The 18,630-nt window shown below is 46.7% G+C and overlaps 1 protein-coding gene across 14 annotated transcripts in view; it reads left to right on the top strand.

Annotated features, from left to right (window-relative positions):
- The window catches only part of RALGPS1 (Ral GEF with PH domain and SH3 binding motif 1), a 295,201-nt gene that overhangs the window by 114,621 nt on the left and 161,950 nt on the right, over positions 1 to 18,630 (top strand). For all 14 annotated transcript variants that reach the window (XM_055400228.2, XM_055400227.2, XM_055400222.2 and 11 more), the window contains one exon: positions 841 to 933. In XM_055400228.2, the coding sequence (XP_055256203.1) occupies positions 841 to 933 (93 nt within the window). The remainder of the gene's footprint in view (positions 1 to 840; positions 934 to 18,630) is intronic.

The following is an 18,630-nucleotide window of genomic DNA, read 5'->3' as shown; positions in this document are numbered from 1 at the left end:
GTTGAGCAGGTTACATGCATGGCCCATGCAGCGGAGGCTCAATGATTACCTTCCTTGTTTTAAGTCTGAAGACGTAGAGGCTCAGAGGCTTAGGTGACTTGCCAAAGGACACACCTATAGTGGGAACTGGAATTGGCACCAGACCTCTCGGTCCCATGGAGCCAGCCAGCTACACAGCCTTCAGTGACTCCCAAGAGTGAGAAGGGGAACCCGGGTCCTGATAGCAGGTTTTTCCCCAGCGTAAAACCGAGAGCAGAGCAATTGCATTTTTCTCTGCTTACCCTCACTCTCATGGTGAGGAACTTGTCTGAGATGGAATTAAATCCAAATGTTCTCATTCATTCGGGGTCTGATTCAGGGAAGCATGGTCCAGTGTCTGGGAAGATGGAGCGCCGTGTTCCCAGCAGATTGATAACATCTTTCCTCAGCCTCCTTCGTGCCGGGTATGAAGGTGATCACAGACGACCCATGTTGATATTGTTGGCACAGCGGGGGTTTCAGTTTACAGAAGCCTGCTGGGACAGTTGAGATTCATCTAAAAAAGGAACAGAAAGGACACTATCAAACCTCATCCCAGGCCACGTTTCTGTCCAGCAGCCAGACTAGTCAGCTTATGCAATTTGGCACGTTTCAGATGCACACTCACCTTTTGACAGTTTGAAAGAAAAAGAGCATATGGTTTCTATGAACTTCCTAGAACTATATTTTCTACATGAGATATTTTTAAGTGTAATTGAATTTCATAAATATGACAGCATTTGGTAACACTTCAGCATGTTTTTGTTCTGTTGTTTATAGCAGCAAAATAATCAGTTCCATATCTTTTTTTTCTCCCCCCAGAAACTTCTAGAACTCAACAACCTTCATTCTCTCATGTCTGTGGTGTCAGCATTGCAGAGCGCGCCCATCTTCAGGCTGACGAAAACCTGGGCTGTAAGTTAATCTCCCTAAGACTGTTCCTTCCATCTGGGCTGTCGTTTCTTGGGTGAGAGTCTCCATTCCTGAGGCCCAGAAGCCTTTCTCGGTCTGCCGTTTGCCACCAACACAGGATGACTGTGGGTTAATTGTGTCCCCTGGACACACTCTCCCCTTCAGTGACCTCGACCCCTTTCTGGGACAGGGAAGCTGAGAGGATGCTGCTGTGGCTGGGGTCAGAAGAGCCCCTAGAGTGGCCCCTCCTGCACCTGACAGCATCACGTATGATGGTGGGGTCAGTGGCGTGATGTTTGCTCCCCTGGCCCCAAACTGCCCTGGGGAAGTCCTCCGGGCTGATGGTTTGCAGTTGCTTGGGGCTGCTGACCGTACATCTCAAGAGTTTCTCTGGAGAAACCTGTGACCCTCATGTAGGGAAAAATGATTTTTTTTTTCCTGAAGGCCATGGATAATTTCAGCTCAGAGGTGGAGTCTGATCGTTATATAATTGAGTCTGTAGGAAAGTTTTTCTGCTGTAAAAATACTTTAAAAATATCTCAGGCCTCTTTATCCTCCCGAGCTTGGCACCGCGCCTGACGGGGGGAAGTCATGGCTCTCCACCTCTCATTAGCATTCACCTCCTGCCCACCTGGTCCGGGGTCTCACCTCCTAGTCCGGGGTCTCACCTCCTAGTCCGGGGTCTCACCTCCTGGTCCGGGGTCTCTCACGGCCACACAGCCCCAGCCTTTCAAGACCTATTTATGTCCCACAGAACTGAAGGAAAGTGTGTGGAACCATCAGCTGTGCCTCTGTAGCTCATTTCCGAACTTCTCTCTGCCAGCCTGCGGGGCTGGGCTCTGTTTCAGACTTGGCTGGTTCAGGGGCCTGTAAAATACTTAGGGATTATGTTGTAGGTGATCAGAAGCGAGCCTTGTTTCTTTAAATTGCAATTTTCCATGGATGAAGCCACAGCAAAGTGGAGCGAGAGGTGTTAGCCCGGAATCAGAAAACCAGGTCTGTGTTCAGGCACCATCTGTGCAGAGTGACTCTGTGGGACTTGTCTCCTCCTGTCTGCTCGGAGAGCTTGGCCTGAATCTGTGGTGTTCCATCAGTGCTTTGGGGAGCCCAGGGGCTCCTTAGAGCTGCCTCGGGATCAGCAGGGCCTGGGGCAGAGGCGGGAAGGCGTCCAGCAGGCTGCCTGGGCACGATTCCTGCCAGAGTGGCTCGGCACTATCAGTTTTACGTCCTGGGCTTCTGGGTCAACTTGAGTTGAGCGATGACTTTGGAGGTCAGAAGCAAGTTTGGAAGCCACTGGTCTCTGTGGTTGCTGCCAGCCCTGTGGTTTCCCCAAGTGCATCTGAGCCCTGAGACTTTTTCAAAAGTTGCTTGGAGATTCTTTCTCAAATGAATTCCATCATTTAGATGCTGCTATTGTTTCTTGGACTGCTGGGAGCTATGTGTGGGCCCGGAAGAAGGAATGATGATTCTCACGGTGCACAGAGCTTACTGTCAGTAACACAGGGACTCTCGGTGACCCCTGTAAGTGGCACAGTCAGTGAGGGCAGCAGGGGGTCAGCGCACGAGGGACCAGTCAGGGTCTGGCACAGAGATGCCACCTAGTCATGAATGGGCAGGGCCCGTCCATGGAGCTTTGGCCAGTGTTCTCCCCAGGGTACCGTGCCCTGCCCTGGACGGTGGGGCAGCGTCAGGCCGGAGCAGCACCCAGGACTGCTCCCTGTGGCTCAACAGAGCCCTGCGCCACGGTGGCCAGTCGGCACGGCTGTGTATGAAAACAAATCTTCCACCACTCCCCAGGGAGCTGGGAATGGAATATCCACCCAGGACCCATTTGAAAACCTGAGCTTCCTCACCTAACTCCCTTCCAGGCCACAGGGGTCAGCTTCTCTTCCTTACAGATCTGCCAAGTGCTGCCCTAAAAGCTTTCCCTGTATTAACTCATTTCCTCTTGACAGCTCCCCGTCGAGGCCGGCACTGTTGTCAGTGTTCTCAATTACAGTTGAGGAGACGGAGGCACAGGGCGGTGGGAGGACATGCAGGGTTCCCTGGCCCGGAGGCAGAGCAGGAACCAAACTCAGCAGTCTGTTCCAGAGTCTCCGTGCTTCACCACCTCACCCCACGGAGCTTAGCAAGAAAGACAGCACCCACGGCCTCTTGGCACTCAGAACAAGAGAGGGGGCCTGTTTTCTTGTCCGCTTCATCCACAGTTCTCTGATAGGAACCTGGAAGATGAGATAAGCAGACTCTCGGTGCTGCCCAGGCCGTGGAGCCTCTGTTCTGGCTGCGGCTGCTCCTGGCTGGCCCGCTGGCCTCTGGGGTTCATCCTTCTTTTGCCATTCATTTCTGGTAATGAGATTAGCTCAGGAAATGTTGCCAGGAAAGAGCTGTTTTCCTTTTCCCTGCTTGTCCCTTGATCTGGGGAAGGGAAGTCGGAGGTCCCCAGGGAGGAGACACACACCAGTGAGGCAGGGAGCTGCAACCAGGCCTTGAAGGCCGCCTTTTGGTCAGTTACTCCTTGGTTAGTCCATGGCTTCTGCTGCCCACCCCCGCCCCCCGCAGTTGCCTGGAATTGGCCCTGACTTTGACCTCTCAGTGGACATCTAGCTGGTGGGAGTTAGGGACAGGCCAGGAAGCTGAGTTTGTGTATCACCAGAGGACAGGGACCCAGGGCAACAATAGCTGTTATTTTTCTGAGAAATCTCCCCATGGATTCCTAAGGACTGAGGACCAGAAATGTTCTCTTGGTTATGGAGGTCTGCTTACCGGGGTAAAAGAGGGGGAGATGCAGCTTCCTAGGAGATAAATATAGCAGCCGCCAGCAGTTGCTTTGGGGAGAGAGGCGCTGATACACTTGGTGTGGATCACAGCACAGCATCTCCAAGGCCACGTGTGGGGAGCTGTTTGCTCTGGGCAAACCCGCTGTTCAGCCTTTGCTTCAGCCCATTCTCTTCCTTTCCGCCCACCTGTCTTGTTAGTCCAAGGACAGTGGCTGGTGCAGGGCATTTTGGAAATGAGCCAAACACGCCCATCTTTCTCCTTCATCCATATCCACCCCCAGCCCAGTGTAGTTGACGATGCCACAATATTCCTGACGCTGTCTCCATCTGTCGGGACGGAGAACATGGGGCATCTGTTCTGCAGTGCTGCTCACAGGCTGGCCTCCCTATTTAACTGCCTTCCTTCTTGATGAAGTTGGATATTTGCTCTGTATCCCCAGTGCCCAGCTGAGTTTACAGTGAGTCGTTTGACTTCTGTGCATTTGTTGTGTTCAATTGCATCCTTCTTTTGCTGCTTCTTTTCCTGGTAATGAGATTAGCCATTGAAATGCTGCCCCGAAACTGCTGTTTCCCTTCCCCACACCTGTCCCTTGATATGGGACTGGTGAGAACTCATGGGCCCACAGGGCAGAGGGAGCAAGCACACCAGCTGTAGGAGCCCCAAGGTCAGCGCTTTAATAGGCTTCATTGTGCAGAGACGGAAGCTGAGGCTTCCTGTGACCTGCCCAAGATCACGGAGCTGGTGAGTGCCAGAGCCAACACAGCGTAGCTCCGCCTCATTGGACACATCGTCCACATCCTTATCCGTGTGCTGGATGACCTGTCTGTGATAGAACTTGATGTTGGAATTAGGCCGGGCACAGGGCAAGGAAGAGCGGGCACCCACACTGCCTGGGAAGTAGGGCTGGAGATGTGAGATTGGCACACTGGCCCCTGGGGACAGGGTGTGCCCAGCTCCCTGAGTGCTGTCCCTGGGTTGCCCTGAAACCCTGGCTATCTGGGAAACCTGGGTGGAAGGGGGTCACAGGTGTGAGAAGAGACCTGCCACTTGATTTCCCCACAGACGGCCTTCAGCGAGGGCCAGCTGGTCATTACTGGATGGGCAGGGCAGCCTGTTGGCCTGGCTGCTGAGTACCAGTGGCTTGGTGATCTGTGACAGGACAGAGGCTGACCTTGCACGCAGGCCCACACATAGTAGGCCCTTCATAAATGCTGGTCGCTTGTGCCAACAGGGAGGGAGTCACCTTCTGCTGGCCTGGGAAAGTGCAGACAGGGTCTGATTTATCCCAGTGCCGGGCCCACTTTGGAATATCAGCTACCTCAAAGCCACGAGACCTAAGCAAGAAGTCCTATCAGCCAGCTCTGATTTCCTGAGCACACGTACCATATGGCTCTTATTCATTTCTGCAAATCAAGTATTTATCAAACTCCCCCTTGCCCCCTCCATGCCAGGCCCTTAGGCTATGGTCAGAGCCCCTGTCTCATGGGCTTTTATGTTATCCAAGGGAGACCCTGCATTTTTGAGGGAGATTAAACACATGCCGAGTCTAGCTGGTGCGGGAAGTGATCAATAAATGTGTGTTGAATGCATGAAGTAATGAACCAAGAGCTGGCAGATGGGAGTAAAAGTGATGCTGAAGACCCAAAGAGGAGGATTGATAGGAATCAGCTAAGTGTTCAGGGAATGCCTCTCTCAGACCTGAGTGACAAGAGGGAGCCAGCCGCGTCAAGAAGTGGGCACAGCCAATGCAGAGATCGTAGTGGAAGAAACTCCACAGCCAGTGTGGCGGGAGCACAGTGGGCCTGGGGGACACTGTGAGGATACTGTGGGTGGGCTGCGGGGCCGCTGGGGAGGGGCTCAGCCTGAAGAGAAGTTCAGACAGGAGACAGACACGGTCTGGTTCACAGTTGCTTTCTGTGTTTTGTTTTTATAAATTAATGTTTCAACTCTGTGGCTTCCCATGTGACACTAGTGGTAAAGAACCCACCTGTCAATGCAGGAGATGGTTAAGAGACTCGGGTTCTATCCCTGGGTCGGGAAGATCCCCTGGAGGAAGGCATGGCAACCCACCTCAGTGTTCTTGCCTGTAGAATCCCATGGACAGAGGACCCTGGTGGGCTACAGTCCATAGGGTTGCAAAGAGTTGGACATGACTGAAGCGATTGAGCATGTGTACACTCTGTGAAAAGCAAATTGCAGAGGAGGTGCAGGGGGGCAAGAGTGGAAATGAGGCTGGGTTAGGGCATTAGGGCAGAATCCAGGAGTGAGCCAGTGCTGGCTAAACTGGGGCAGTGGCAGTGCACGGCAGAGAAGGGAACTGAGCAGGGAGGCATTCTGAACACAGAGGTGGCAGGACCTGTGAAGGATGGGATGTCAGAGAGGAAGCAAGGAGGGGCCTGGAGGGTGGTTCCTAGGTTTGAGGCCTGAGCAGCTGGGAGCTCGGGTCTAGGGCTAGAGAGAGACTGGGACGAGCTCAAGGAGGCGGCCACCACTGGGGCATGGAGGAGAGGACAGATGGAGCTCTCCAAGCCAGGGAGACCCCACAGGACAGGGGTCTGTCTAGAGGACAGGGAAGCCTGGCGTGCTGCGATCCATGGGGTCTCAAAGAGTCGGACACGACTGAGCGACTGAAAACAGCAACAACAGCTGGGATGAGGGTGAGACCTTTCCTCAGGTCAGAGTGGTCCCAAGGGGAGTTGGGCTTACACAGGAGAGAGCTGGGGTGTGGGATTCCCGTAGCGTGGGAGAGCCACTCTAATTACTGTCGTGTGCCACACACGCGCGTGCACACGCGCACACACACAGTGTGGGTGAGCCACTCTAATTACAGTCGTGTGCCACACGTGCATGCACACACTCACACTCACACACACACACACACCGTATGGGTGAGCCACTCTAATTACAGTTGTGTGCCACACGCACGTGCACACACACACACACACAGTGTGGGTGAGCCACTCTAATTACAGTCGTGTGTCACACGCACGTGCACACACGCACACACACAGTGTGGGTGAGCCACTCTAATTACAGTCGTGTGCCACACGCGTGTGCACACGCACACACACACTGTGGGTGAGCCACTCTAATTACAGTCGTGTGCCACACGTGCGTGCACACGCTCACACTCTCACACACACACACTGTATGGGTGAGCCACTCTAATTACAGTTGTGTGCCACACGCGCGTGCGCACACACACACACACTGTGTGGATGAACCACTCTAATTACAGTCATGTGCCCCACACACGCGCGCACACACACACACACTCACACACACAGTATGGGTGAGCCACTCTAATTATGTCATGTGCCACACACACGCACACACACACTCACACACACAATATGGGTGAGCCACTCTAATTACAGTCATGTGCACACATGCACGCACACACACACACTCTCACACACACACACAGTATGGGTGAGCCACTCTTTAATTAGTCATGTGCCACACACACGCGCACACGCACACACACACACTGCTTGCTGTGTATACACACACACATTCTCACACACACACACACACAGTATGGGTGAGCCACTCTTTAATTACAGTCATGTGCCACACATGCGCACGCACACACACACATACACACACACATACACACACACAGACGCACAGAGTATGGGTGAGCCACTCTTTAATTACAGTCATGTGCCACACACACGTGCACACATGCACACACAGTATGGGTGAGCCACTCTTTAATTAGTCATGTGCCACACACACGTGCACACACACTCACACACACACACAGTATGGGTGAGCCACTCTTTAATTACAGTCATGTGCCACACATGCGCACGCACACACACACATACACACACACATACACACACACAGACGCACAGAGTATGGGTGAGCCACTCTTTAATTACAGTCATGTGCCACACATGCGCGCGCGCACACACACAGACGCACAGAGTATGGGTGAGCCACTCTTTAATTACAGTCATGTGCCACACATGCGCGCGCGCACACACACACTCTGCTTGCTGTGTACATACACGCACACACACACTCTGCTTGCTGTGTACACGTTCCTATCGTGATTTGCTCTTTCCTACTGAATTGATCCAGAGAGTCTGACCTGTCTGCAGCAGCAGAGTGAAAACTGAAAAACTTGGCCAGGAGGAAGTCACAGCCGATGGGTCAGGAGGCCTGGTCTGCAGGGCAGTGGCCTGGAGGGGACCTGCCTGGGAGCCAGACTCTCACTTCAGGCATCTGGGGGCACAGGGTCATTGAGTGGGTATCCCAGGAAGGCGGATGGGTGGCAGCGGTTGTGTATTTCGGATTTTCATCTTTAATGCAGGAGGTGCCTCTCCCCTCTGTGTCTGATGGAGTGCCCCCTCGGATGCTGTGGAGGACATCAATGGGCAAGGCTGTCTCAGGCTTTCCTGAGCCATGGCTCAGGTGGGAGGCGAGGTGGGGTGGAGAGGACATCCTCTGATGACTCATCGCCCATTCCTCCCCTCCCCTCTGTTCTCAGGAGTTCTGCTGATGTCTGCACCCTCGTCTGCCTTCACTTTGCCACAACATCTGTCACCCCCTTCCTGAAACATCTCTCTTCACACGGCTTATTCCCTTCCCCACCCCCACCGCCACCGCGTTCTGACAGCTGGCACCTCCCTGACCACTTTTGTCCCTCTCGCCCGTGGGCTGTAAGTGTCTGGCGGGTTTCTGGCCTAGCTCTCACCTTTCCTGATCCGAGTCCTGTCCCGTGGGGTCTTCCTGGCTTGGAAAGCCCCATCTGTCTTCTCCTCCATGCCCCTGTGGAGGCTGCCTCCTCGCGTTCATCCCAGCCCCTCTCTCCAGCCCTGCCTACACCCGTGTTCCCATGCCGGCTCCACGAGTCCTCTTCTCTCGTGTTTCTCTGACAGCTCACCCCTGGCGTGTCTGAAATCAAAGTCTGATTCCAGAAAGTGCTGGTTAGTTCCAGGCTTTCTGAGCGGACCTATTTGGACTTTGAGGCAATATGGTAGACTGGGCAGATGAGCCGTAAGCCCTTTCCTCCCTCCCAATCACGTGCTGCAAACACACACACAAATAAACCAAATTATAAACCAAGAAGCAATGCTGAGCCAGAAGCCAAGAATGGGAAGTCACCATGTGCTAGAAATAGAGAATGCTTTCAGAGTCAGCACAGAGCAGAGTGCAGAGAACTTGCTGTATGGAGACCTTGCCAACTGTCAGGGGGCAAGAGATCTAATGCCAGCTTATGGCGGGCTGGCACTCAGCTACTCACAGGAATCAGAGAGCCAGCAAGTATTCCCCGTGGGAAAGTCTCTGGCCAGCCTTGGGGAGCCCCAAGGGAACACAGGTAGAAAAAGTCCCTATGAGAGAATGTCACCTTAGCCTGTACTTCAGGTAGGTAGCTCTTGGCTCTCAGCCAATATAACCAAGAAATGAGGGGTAGTGTCCTGTGGAGGTTAGGAGTGTAGACTCTTGAATCAGACTCCCAGGCTCAGCCAGCCTTGGACCTGCCTCTTATGGTGAGGGTTAAATGAGTAAATATGTGAAAAAAATGTTTCATACTCTGCGGGGCACATAGTAAGGGCTAGATAAGTATTAGCTGCTGCTGCTTTTATTATTATTACTTTCAACTTTTCTTGACTGTTCTCAAGTGGACTGGCAAAGACCACCATCCCTGTAAGCCAGGTCCTCTGATTTATAACCTGATAACATCATCATCTTTTAGTGGTTCCCTTGCTTCTGGTCTCACTGTCTTTCTCACGCCATTCATTCGTGGGGTGATCGTCCTATGACACAGCTCTTGTGTTTTCACTTGCCTGATTAAAGACAGTTTTTAGCAACCTCCCGATCCTTTGGGTGGGGGTGGTCTCTACCCACCACTCCTCCAGAGCAGGATGCTCTGATGTAACCATGTTTTTTTTTTCCCTTAAGAAAGTATTCCAGCAATTTTACTGTATAATTAGTGAACAAGTTAACATGAAATTGCATGAGACTTCTTTTCTTCTTCTTTGCCCCCCCGCCCACCACCTCTATCCCCTTTGGTAACCATGAATTTGTTTTCTGTGTCTGTGCGTCTCTTTCTGTTTTGGAAATAAATTCATTTGTATAAACTTTTTAGGTTCCAGGTATGAGAGATATCATATGATATGGCTGACTTGCTTCACTTAATGTGATAATCTCTAGGTTCATCCATGTTGCTGCAAATGGCATTATTTCATTCTTTTTATAGCTGAGTAGTACTCCATCGTACATATGTACCACATCTTCTTTGTCCATTTATCTGTCGATGGATTCTTAGGTTGCTTCCATGTCTTGGCAATTGTAGATAGTGCTGCTGTGAACATGGGGGTGCATGTTTCTTTTCAAATTAAAATTTTTTCTGGGTATATGCCCAGGAGTGGGATTAATGGGTCATATGACAACTCTAATTTTATTTTTTTAAGAAGTGTCCCTATACCATTCTCCATAGTGGCTGTACTGATTTACATTTCCACCAACAGTGTAGGAGGGTTCCCTTCTCGCCATACCCTCTCCAGCAAATTTATTATTTCTCTACTAATTCATTATTTGTAGACTTTTTAATGATGACCATCCTGACTGTTTTGAGGTGATGTCGTGTTGAAGTTTGGTTTGCATTTCTCCAATAATTCGTGCTGTTGGGCATCTTTTCATGTGCTTTTTGGCCATCGGTATGTCCTCTTTGGAGAAATGTCTATTTAGGTTTTCTGTCCATTTTTTGATTGGGTTGTTCATTTTTTTTTTCTGGGTATTAAGCTGTATGAGCTGTTTTGTATTTTGGAAATTAATCCGTTTTTGGTCACATTGTTTGCAAACATTTTCTCCGAGTCCGTAGGTTGTCTTTTTGTTTTTTTTTATGGTTTCCTGTGCTCTGCAGAAGCTTCACGTTCAATTAAGTCCCATTTGTTTATTTTTGTTTTCATTACTCTAGGAGATGTATCTAAAAATATATTGCTATGATTTATGTCAACGTGTGTTCTGCCTATGTTTTCCTCTAGGAGTTTTATAGTATCTGGTCTTACATTTAGGTCTTTAATCCATTTTGAATTTATTTTTGTATATGGTGTTAGAGAATGTTCTAATTTCATTCTCTTACATTTAGCTGTCCAGTTTTCCCAGTACCACTTATTGAAGAGACTGTCTTTTCTCTTTTGTGTAGTCTTGCCTCATTTGTTGTAGATTAATTAATTGACCATAAGTGTGTGGATTTATTTCTGGGCTTTCTATCCTTTTCCATTGATATATATGTCTGTTTTGTGCCAGTACCACACTGTTTTGATTACTGTAGCCTTGTAGTATAGTCAACAGTCAGGGAGCATAATTCCTCCAGCTTTGGTCTTTGCCTATTTAGGGTCTTCTTTGCTTCCATACAAATTAAAAGTTATTTTGCTCTGATTCTGTGACAAATACCACTGACAATTTGATAGATATTGCATTGAATCTTTACATTTCCTTGGGTAGTATGGTCATTTTAACAGTGTTGATTCTTCCAACCCAAGAACATGGTATACCTTTCCATCTATTTATATTATCTTCAATTTCTTTAATCAGTGTCTTACGGTTTTCAGACCACAGGTATTTTGCCTCCCTAGATGTGTTTATTCCTGGGTATTTTATTCTTTTTGATGTATGTTGTAACCATTTTGATGTTGCTCTTTTTAATCCATCATTTTAACTTTCATTACACTACTTCTCCAATGAATATTCAGGACTGATTTCCTTTAGGATGGACTAGTTGGATCTCCTTGCAGTCTAAGGGACTCTCAAGAGTCTTCTCTAACACCACAGTTCAAAAGCATCAATTCTTTGGTGCTCAGCTTTCTTTATAGTCTAATTCTGACATCCATACATGACTACAGCCTTGACTAGACAGACCTTTGTTGGCAAAGTTATGTCTCTGCTTTTTAATATGCTGTCTAGGTTGTTCGTAACTTTTCTTCGAAGGAATAAGCGTCTTTTAATTTCATGGCTACAGTCACCATCTGCAGTGATTTTGGAGCCCAAAAAAATAAAGTCTGTCACTGTTTCCACTGTTTCCCCTTCTATTTGCCATGAAGTGATGGGACCAGATGCCAGCTTTTTCACTCTCCTCTTTCACTTTCATCAAGAGGCTCTTTAGTTCTTCTTCACTTTCTACCATAAGGGTGGTATCATCTGCATATTCATTGGAAGGGCTGATGCTGAAGCTGTAACTCCAATATTTCGGCCACCTGATGCGAAGAACTGACTCATTGGAAAAGATCCTGATGCTGGGAAAGATTGAAGGCAGGAGGAGAAGGGGATGACAGGATGAGATGGTTGGATGGCATCACCGACTTAATGGACATGAGTTTGAGTAAACTCCGGGAGTTGGTGATGGACAGAGAGGCCTGGCATGCTGCAGTCCATGGGGTCGCAAAGAGTTAGACATGACTGAGCATCTGAACTGAGCTGAAGTGAACACTACTTCTCAGGTGGCACCAGTGGTAAAGAATCTGCCTGCCAATGCAGGAGATACAAGAGACCCAGGTTTGATCCCTGGGTTGGATAGTTCCCTTGGAGGAGGAACTGGCAACCCACTCCAGTATTCTTGTCTGGAAAATCCCATGGACACAGGAGCCTAGTAGACTCCAGTCCGTGGGTTGGCAAAGAGTTGGACACGACAGAGCATGCACACTACTACACTACTTCTAGTTTATGATAATGAATATTTTGTCAGTTAAGTTTTAGCTGTCATTTGGATTTTTAACTCTAGGTTTCAGTGATCCCTTCGAGTTAGGGAAGATACTGAGCTTAGGTGATAGAGGGGTTTTGGTGTGTTCCAGTGGGTTTTTCTCAGGACAACTTGCATTTGGGAATGAGGCATTTGAGGAGAACCTTTGGGTAGGGAGATTCTTGCAGGGTGCAGAGGACATAATAGAAGCATTTTGGCAATGGCAGCAAATCTCAAACGTTTTCATACCTACTTCACACCTACTTCCTTGCCCTGAAAAACAAACCATAAACCTTTCAGCTGTGGCCAGTGGAGCATCTACTGCCACCAGCAACATAGCAACCCAGAGCCCCAGGTCACGTGCGGAAGAGACGCAAGAACTGGCTAGAGGAATTTCCTGTTCAAACACAGCCACAATCAACTCATTCTTTCCTCTTTGATTAGTATTCAACTGTTCATGCTTAGCTGCTTGTGATTTGCACCCTGTTGGCAAGTTGAATTGAAAGATCCGGAAAAGGAGAATAAGCTGTCAAATTGGCCTTCACATGTCCACAGTATCCAAAATGACCTAGTCAAAAGCCTACTTTGCCAAATGGCAAGTTTCCATCTCTCTCTTACCTTCTCAGTCTTGTCCAAGGCAACACCTGCCTACAGTTCTGCCAAACTGCTGCTCCCTTGAGCATCGCTGTGTGTTTCCACTGCCAGCCCACTGCTCATGCTTTCTTTGGCCTCTGGGGCCTCTCCAGCCTCATCTCTGCTGGTTGAAGCCCAGCAAGACTAGTTTCCAGGATCTCCTTTTCCTGGTTCCTCGTTCCCATAATGGAGTTTGTTCTCTCCTTCCAGAGTCCTCTCATAGTGCTTCTGACTCTTCCGTACCTTAGCCAGCCCTTTCCATGGCTCAGCCACTCAGACCAGCTCTGGACCCAGGATGGACCCTTGGCAAACTTCCATTCAAGGACCAAGCCCATCCTCCTGGTTCTACTCTTGGGCTTTGTGGGAATGTCTCTTGGGGTTGCCATGAGCATAATTTTGTTAAAACTTGGCAAAATTACTGGAAACGTGATTAAAGTTGATCTACAAGATTATACATTGTGTATTTATGTTTGCATGTATTTATGTGTATGTGCATATAAACTGTCAAAGAATTGTTTTTTAGAAGATACAATAATGACTCATACAAGTATAAAATGATAATTTGTCAAATATTTTATTTTGACTCATTAATTAATGAGAGAATCAGTAGGATATTCAGTTCAGTTCAGTCACTCAGCCATGTCCAAATCTTTGTGACCCCATGGACTGCAGCACGCCAGGCCTCCCTGTCCATCACCAACTCCTGGAGTTTACTAAAACTCATGTCCATTGAGTCGGTGATGCCATCCAACCATCTCATCCTCTGTTGTCCCTTTCTCCTCCCACCTTCAATCTTTCCCAGCATCAGGGTCTCTTCAGATGAGTCAGTTCTTCGCATCAGGTGGCCAAAGTATTGGAGTTTCAGCATTAGTCCTTCCAATGAATGCTCAGGCCTGATTTCCTTTAGGATGAACTGGTTGGATCTCCTTGTAGTCCAGGGGACTCTCAAGAGTCTTCTCCAACACCACAGTTCAAAAGCATCAATTCTTTGGTGCTTAGCTTTCCTTATAGTCCCAACTCTCACATCTGTACATAACTACTGGAAAAACCATAGCTTTAACTAGATGTATCTTTGTTGGCAAAGTAATGTCTCTGCTTTGTAATAGGCTGTCTGGTTGGTCATAACTTTTCTTCCAAGGAGCAAAGTGAAAGTGAATGTCGCTCAGTCATGTCTGAGTTTTTGTGACCTCCATGGACTATACAGTCCATGAAATCTAGGCCAGAATACTGGAGTTGGTGTCCTTTCCCTTCTCCAGGCGATCTTCCCAACCCAGGGATCAAACCCAGGTCTTCCTCATTGCAGGCGGATTCTTTACCAGCTGAGCCACAAAGCAAGTGTCTTTTAATTTCATGGCTGCAGTCACCATCTGCAGTGATTTTGAATCCTCAAAAAATAAAGTTTGTCACTGTTTCCACTGTTTCCCCATCTATTTGCCATGAAGTGATGGGACCAGATGCCATGATCCTAGTTTTCTGAATGCTGAGTTTTAAGCCAACTCTATTTCAAGAGAACTGAGACTACTTCACTTTATGATCAGGTGAAGAATGCCGAAATAATCTTTAAAATGGATAGAAAATTAGTCAGTATTCCCAGGGTGATGATCAGTGGGACACTATGAGACATCAGTTGCCTTTATATGGACTGGAATTATTTACATGACTACATTTTCTACAGGTTAACATCTATTTGTACAGAATTTGAAATAGCCTAAGTCAAAGACAGATATGGATAGCTTGCTAGAACACTTATTAAATGTCAGAGTCACAGTTTTCCCTCACGTTACTTGTAGCAGTCTCCATTGCATCTAATATTTTGCATTAGTTACGTGGCTTTGTAGTTTGTTTTTCAGAAGCCAGTAGCTCATATCTAAAGAATTTAAGAATTGCTTTTTTGAAGTGCCCTTGTTTCATTCCTTTCTCATTGCATCTTCAGCCTGTTGAATCCATTGATCCATAGATTATCCACAGCACTAAAAATTCTTTCCATACCAACAGTAGACACTGGAATTGAAATAGGATTGTGAGCCAGTTTTAAGATATTTGAAGCAACACGTTCTTTGTTGAAAAACATTTCCACGTATCAAGAACTGTTTCTCTCAAGGCAAGGGAACAAGCTACCAACGTCCTCATAAAGAGGATTTGGAGGACTTTTTTTTTTTTTTATTCTATGGCGCCTACTTACCAGAAGAGGGGAATTTTTCATCATTAGTCAAATATAAGTGTCACATACAGGCTCTCTAGCAGTATGATAAGGGGCATTTTGAAAGCAACGTGCTTCTTCAGGTATCTGACCAAGGTTCGTGATCTTCCTGGCTTTTGACCTGTGGTTGAGGAGTCCCGTTTATCCCTTGCAGCAGACATTTGTCACCATGTAAATTATTTAAAATCCATAGGCTGGGATTTATTTTTACATTGTAATTCTAACTTTCTATACGTAGTGATGCCCGTTTCTCAATCTTAATGTGTATTTTTTCATTTTGCCCTACTTCATAGAGGTTTTACCTGTTTTATTGCTATTAATAAAATTTAGCTCTTGGGTTTAGTTACCATGTCTATAGTTTTGGTGTTTAGTTTTATATTGTATGTTTTGAACATGGTTTCTGATTTTATCTATATTAATCAATTTCTCCTACTTTACCCCTCCCTTGAATTTCCATAGGTTTATGAGTTGTGTGTTAAGCTCGTTTATATTTATATTGTTTAGTTATATGAGTTAAAAACCATGCATTTTTTCCCTCTCAGTACACTTTTGACCTCATCACATAGTTTAACATATCATGATCTGTATGTTCTTTATGTTTCTGGTTTATAAATAGTTCATTACCCTCACTTCTATTTCTTCCTTTACTCAAGAATTATTGGAGTATTCAAAAATTTCCAAACAATTGAATTTTTAAGTTGTCGTTAGTTTTCTTATTCTTTTTTTTTATTCAACAGATTTTTAGGCAGCGTTTTCTCTTAGATGCAGGGTATTGTGGAATGAATGTAACCAGCATGGTCACAGCCTTCATGGGAGTCATCCTTTGCTGAGTGAAACACAGATGTAATTGCGTAGTCACAGTTGTAATAAATGTTATGGAAGAAAAAGTCTCAGGGTGGCCCAGCACGTCTAAACTTTACTAGAAGTTGCCCGTTGTATTTAGTGAGCTTTTCCTTTATGTTGTCTAATCTTGTTTCTCTTTTCCTGAATGTGAATGCTTTTAGTATCTATTTGACTCAGGTAAGCAGATAAGTTGTTTTCTTGCATGTAGTTCTGATGGTTTCTTCCTGAGGCTTCCTGTAAACTCTAAAATCTAAAGGACCCTCAACGCAAATGAGGTTTTCAGTTTATGGCACTACTTGTAATAAAAGTTTAAAACAAATAAATGCTGTTTTTTTAGAATAAACAAACCCTATATTAAAAAATTAAATCTTAAAAGAATTTTTCAGCGTAATACATGCACATGAATTTTAAAAATCACTAAATACTGAAAGACTTAGTGAAGCAGCTAACACTCATTGCTCCATCTCTGCATAACCCGATCATTCCCTAGAGGCAAACACTCAGTTATTTAGCACTTTCTCCTGGTAGTTTTCCGCCACGTTTCCATCGATGTGTTTTTGCTGCAATTTCTCGATCCACTCACTTTGGATAGTATGTGGTGACTTCTTTGTAAGATGGATCTTGGTTTAGTTTTCCCGAACCATCTTCCCTCATTCTTCAAAAACACTCATGTTACCATAATAACATCACTTTTGTTAAATGAGCATTCTTGTTTTAATTATTAGGAATGTGTAAGTATGGTTTTCCATAAATGGCTTCTCCATACTTAAGTGGTTAAGTGTGAATAACATGTTCTTTCTGGAATATCCCTTTGTTTCCCTGGCATTTCTAATCCCCTTTTAAGAAAAATTCTTACTCTAGCTACTGCTTCAGTTCAGTTCAGTTCAGTTCAGTCACTCAGTCGTGTCCGACTCTCTGCGACAGATATTTTATATGTATACGTAAAATACACATATACACATATGTAATATTATATAATATCTTATGAGGCCTTATGTATATTATACACAAACTCTTTAAATTATTTTATTTAATTTTATTTTTATTATACATAATAAATTATGTCTGTTCCCTTCCTCCACCTGGCCAGTGTGCTGTCCTATCAGGTTTTCTGTCGAGTCTTCTCTCTCTCTGGAGACCTCTCTTCTGGGGTGGAAGGATGTAGACCAGTGTTTCTTGAGCCTTGCTGTTCATCTGTCCTCTCCCTTTACCGCTGCGGGTTTGGATCCACTGTTTCCTACATCCCGTTTCCTCCTGTCATTGGTTCATTCTTTCATTTTGCTAGGGGAAGTTCTCAAGTAGTATGCAAATGCTTACTTGGGAGATAGATGTTCTTTTTCATGTCTTCTAACATCCTGTGCATTCCTGCTGAGAAATCGGATGCCATCCTGAATCTCATTTGTGGCCACGGGATGGAGCAGATGAGTGAAGTTAACCAGACGCGGCCCTTCCGAATGTGTGTGTGTAGGTGGGGGTGGAAGGTGGGTAGGAAGTCTGTGTGCAGACGCAGGGTTAACAGAGGGAGGCGTGGTCTGGAGGACGCTGTGGTTTTAAATTTGGGAAGTGTGCAAATGGGGCTGCCTTTGGTCAGCCCACTCCACTAAAGAGCTCCAGTTGTTGGTTGGAGGTCAGTCTGCAGGGTGATCATTAGGGACATCTTCCAGGACTCTGATCATGTTGGCCTTGTGTCCACGTCAGGACACAGATGACCCCTTGATCAGCTCTGTGGTGCCATGCATCGAGGCACTTGCCAGTCTAAGCAGATCGGCCAGACATGAGAGGGGACATGGGCAACCCCTCAGCTGGGTCCAGAGATCCAGTGGAGGCAGCCTTGGGCACCAGTTTGGCTTAGCGGCAGTGTGTATGAGGATGACATAGGGATTTGTTGAACTGCTGGATGAACGTGGGTGACTGCCAAAGGATTCAGTGGGCTTCTAGGTTGCATTAATAAAGAGATGACCTCCCAGCCAAGAGGGTGAGGGGCCTGCTCAACTTTACAATGGGGCCATTCACAACTAGAGGATCTGGTTCTGTTCTGGGTATATGTTGTTTATTTAGTGACTTTCTTATCCTTGAACATTCATTTCAAATGCTTCTCTCTGTATATCTTCCTTTGATGCTTCCCTTGCCCATAATTTACCTACTGTTGGTCTGAGTTCTTATCTCTACTTACTTACTTACCATGTTGCTGTAATATACATGTCTCTCCTTTCCTGAATCAAGTTCCCCAAGGGTACTCTGACAAGTCACTTAATCCTTGTGATTATGAACCTGAAGTAGCGGCAGTCATCCTGGCTCCATCTCCATCCCTGGGCTTTGTAAAGATCAGATGAGTTGTATGTTTTGGTGCTTTACAAACAGCAAATGGGATATGATGGTGTTATTTCCTGTCCATTTGCTAATATGATGAATAACAGCCTTAAATTAACAAGCTGGTTAAGCAGCCATTGTTCCTAGCATCTGTGTACCATCCCCTAATGTGTCCTAAATTTCTCAATGAAAAAAAAAACAAAACTCAGTGTTTATTCTCCAACTTCTTCATTACTGGGGA

The sequence above is a fragment of the Moschus berezovskii genome, chromosome 11 (genome assembly GCF_049115385.1).
Source record: "Moschus berezovskii isolate FMDL1 chromosome 11, NW_MosBer_1.0, whole genome shotgun sequence".
NCBI lineage: Eukaryota > Metazoa > Chordata > Mammalia > Artiodactyla > Moschidae > Moschus > Moschus berezovskii.
The sequence above is the reverse complement of the archived record's forward strand: the minus strand, read 5'-3'. Positions and strand labels throughout refer to the sequence as shown.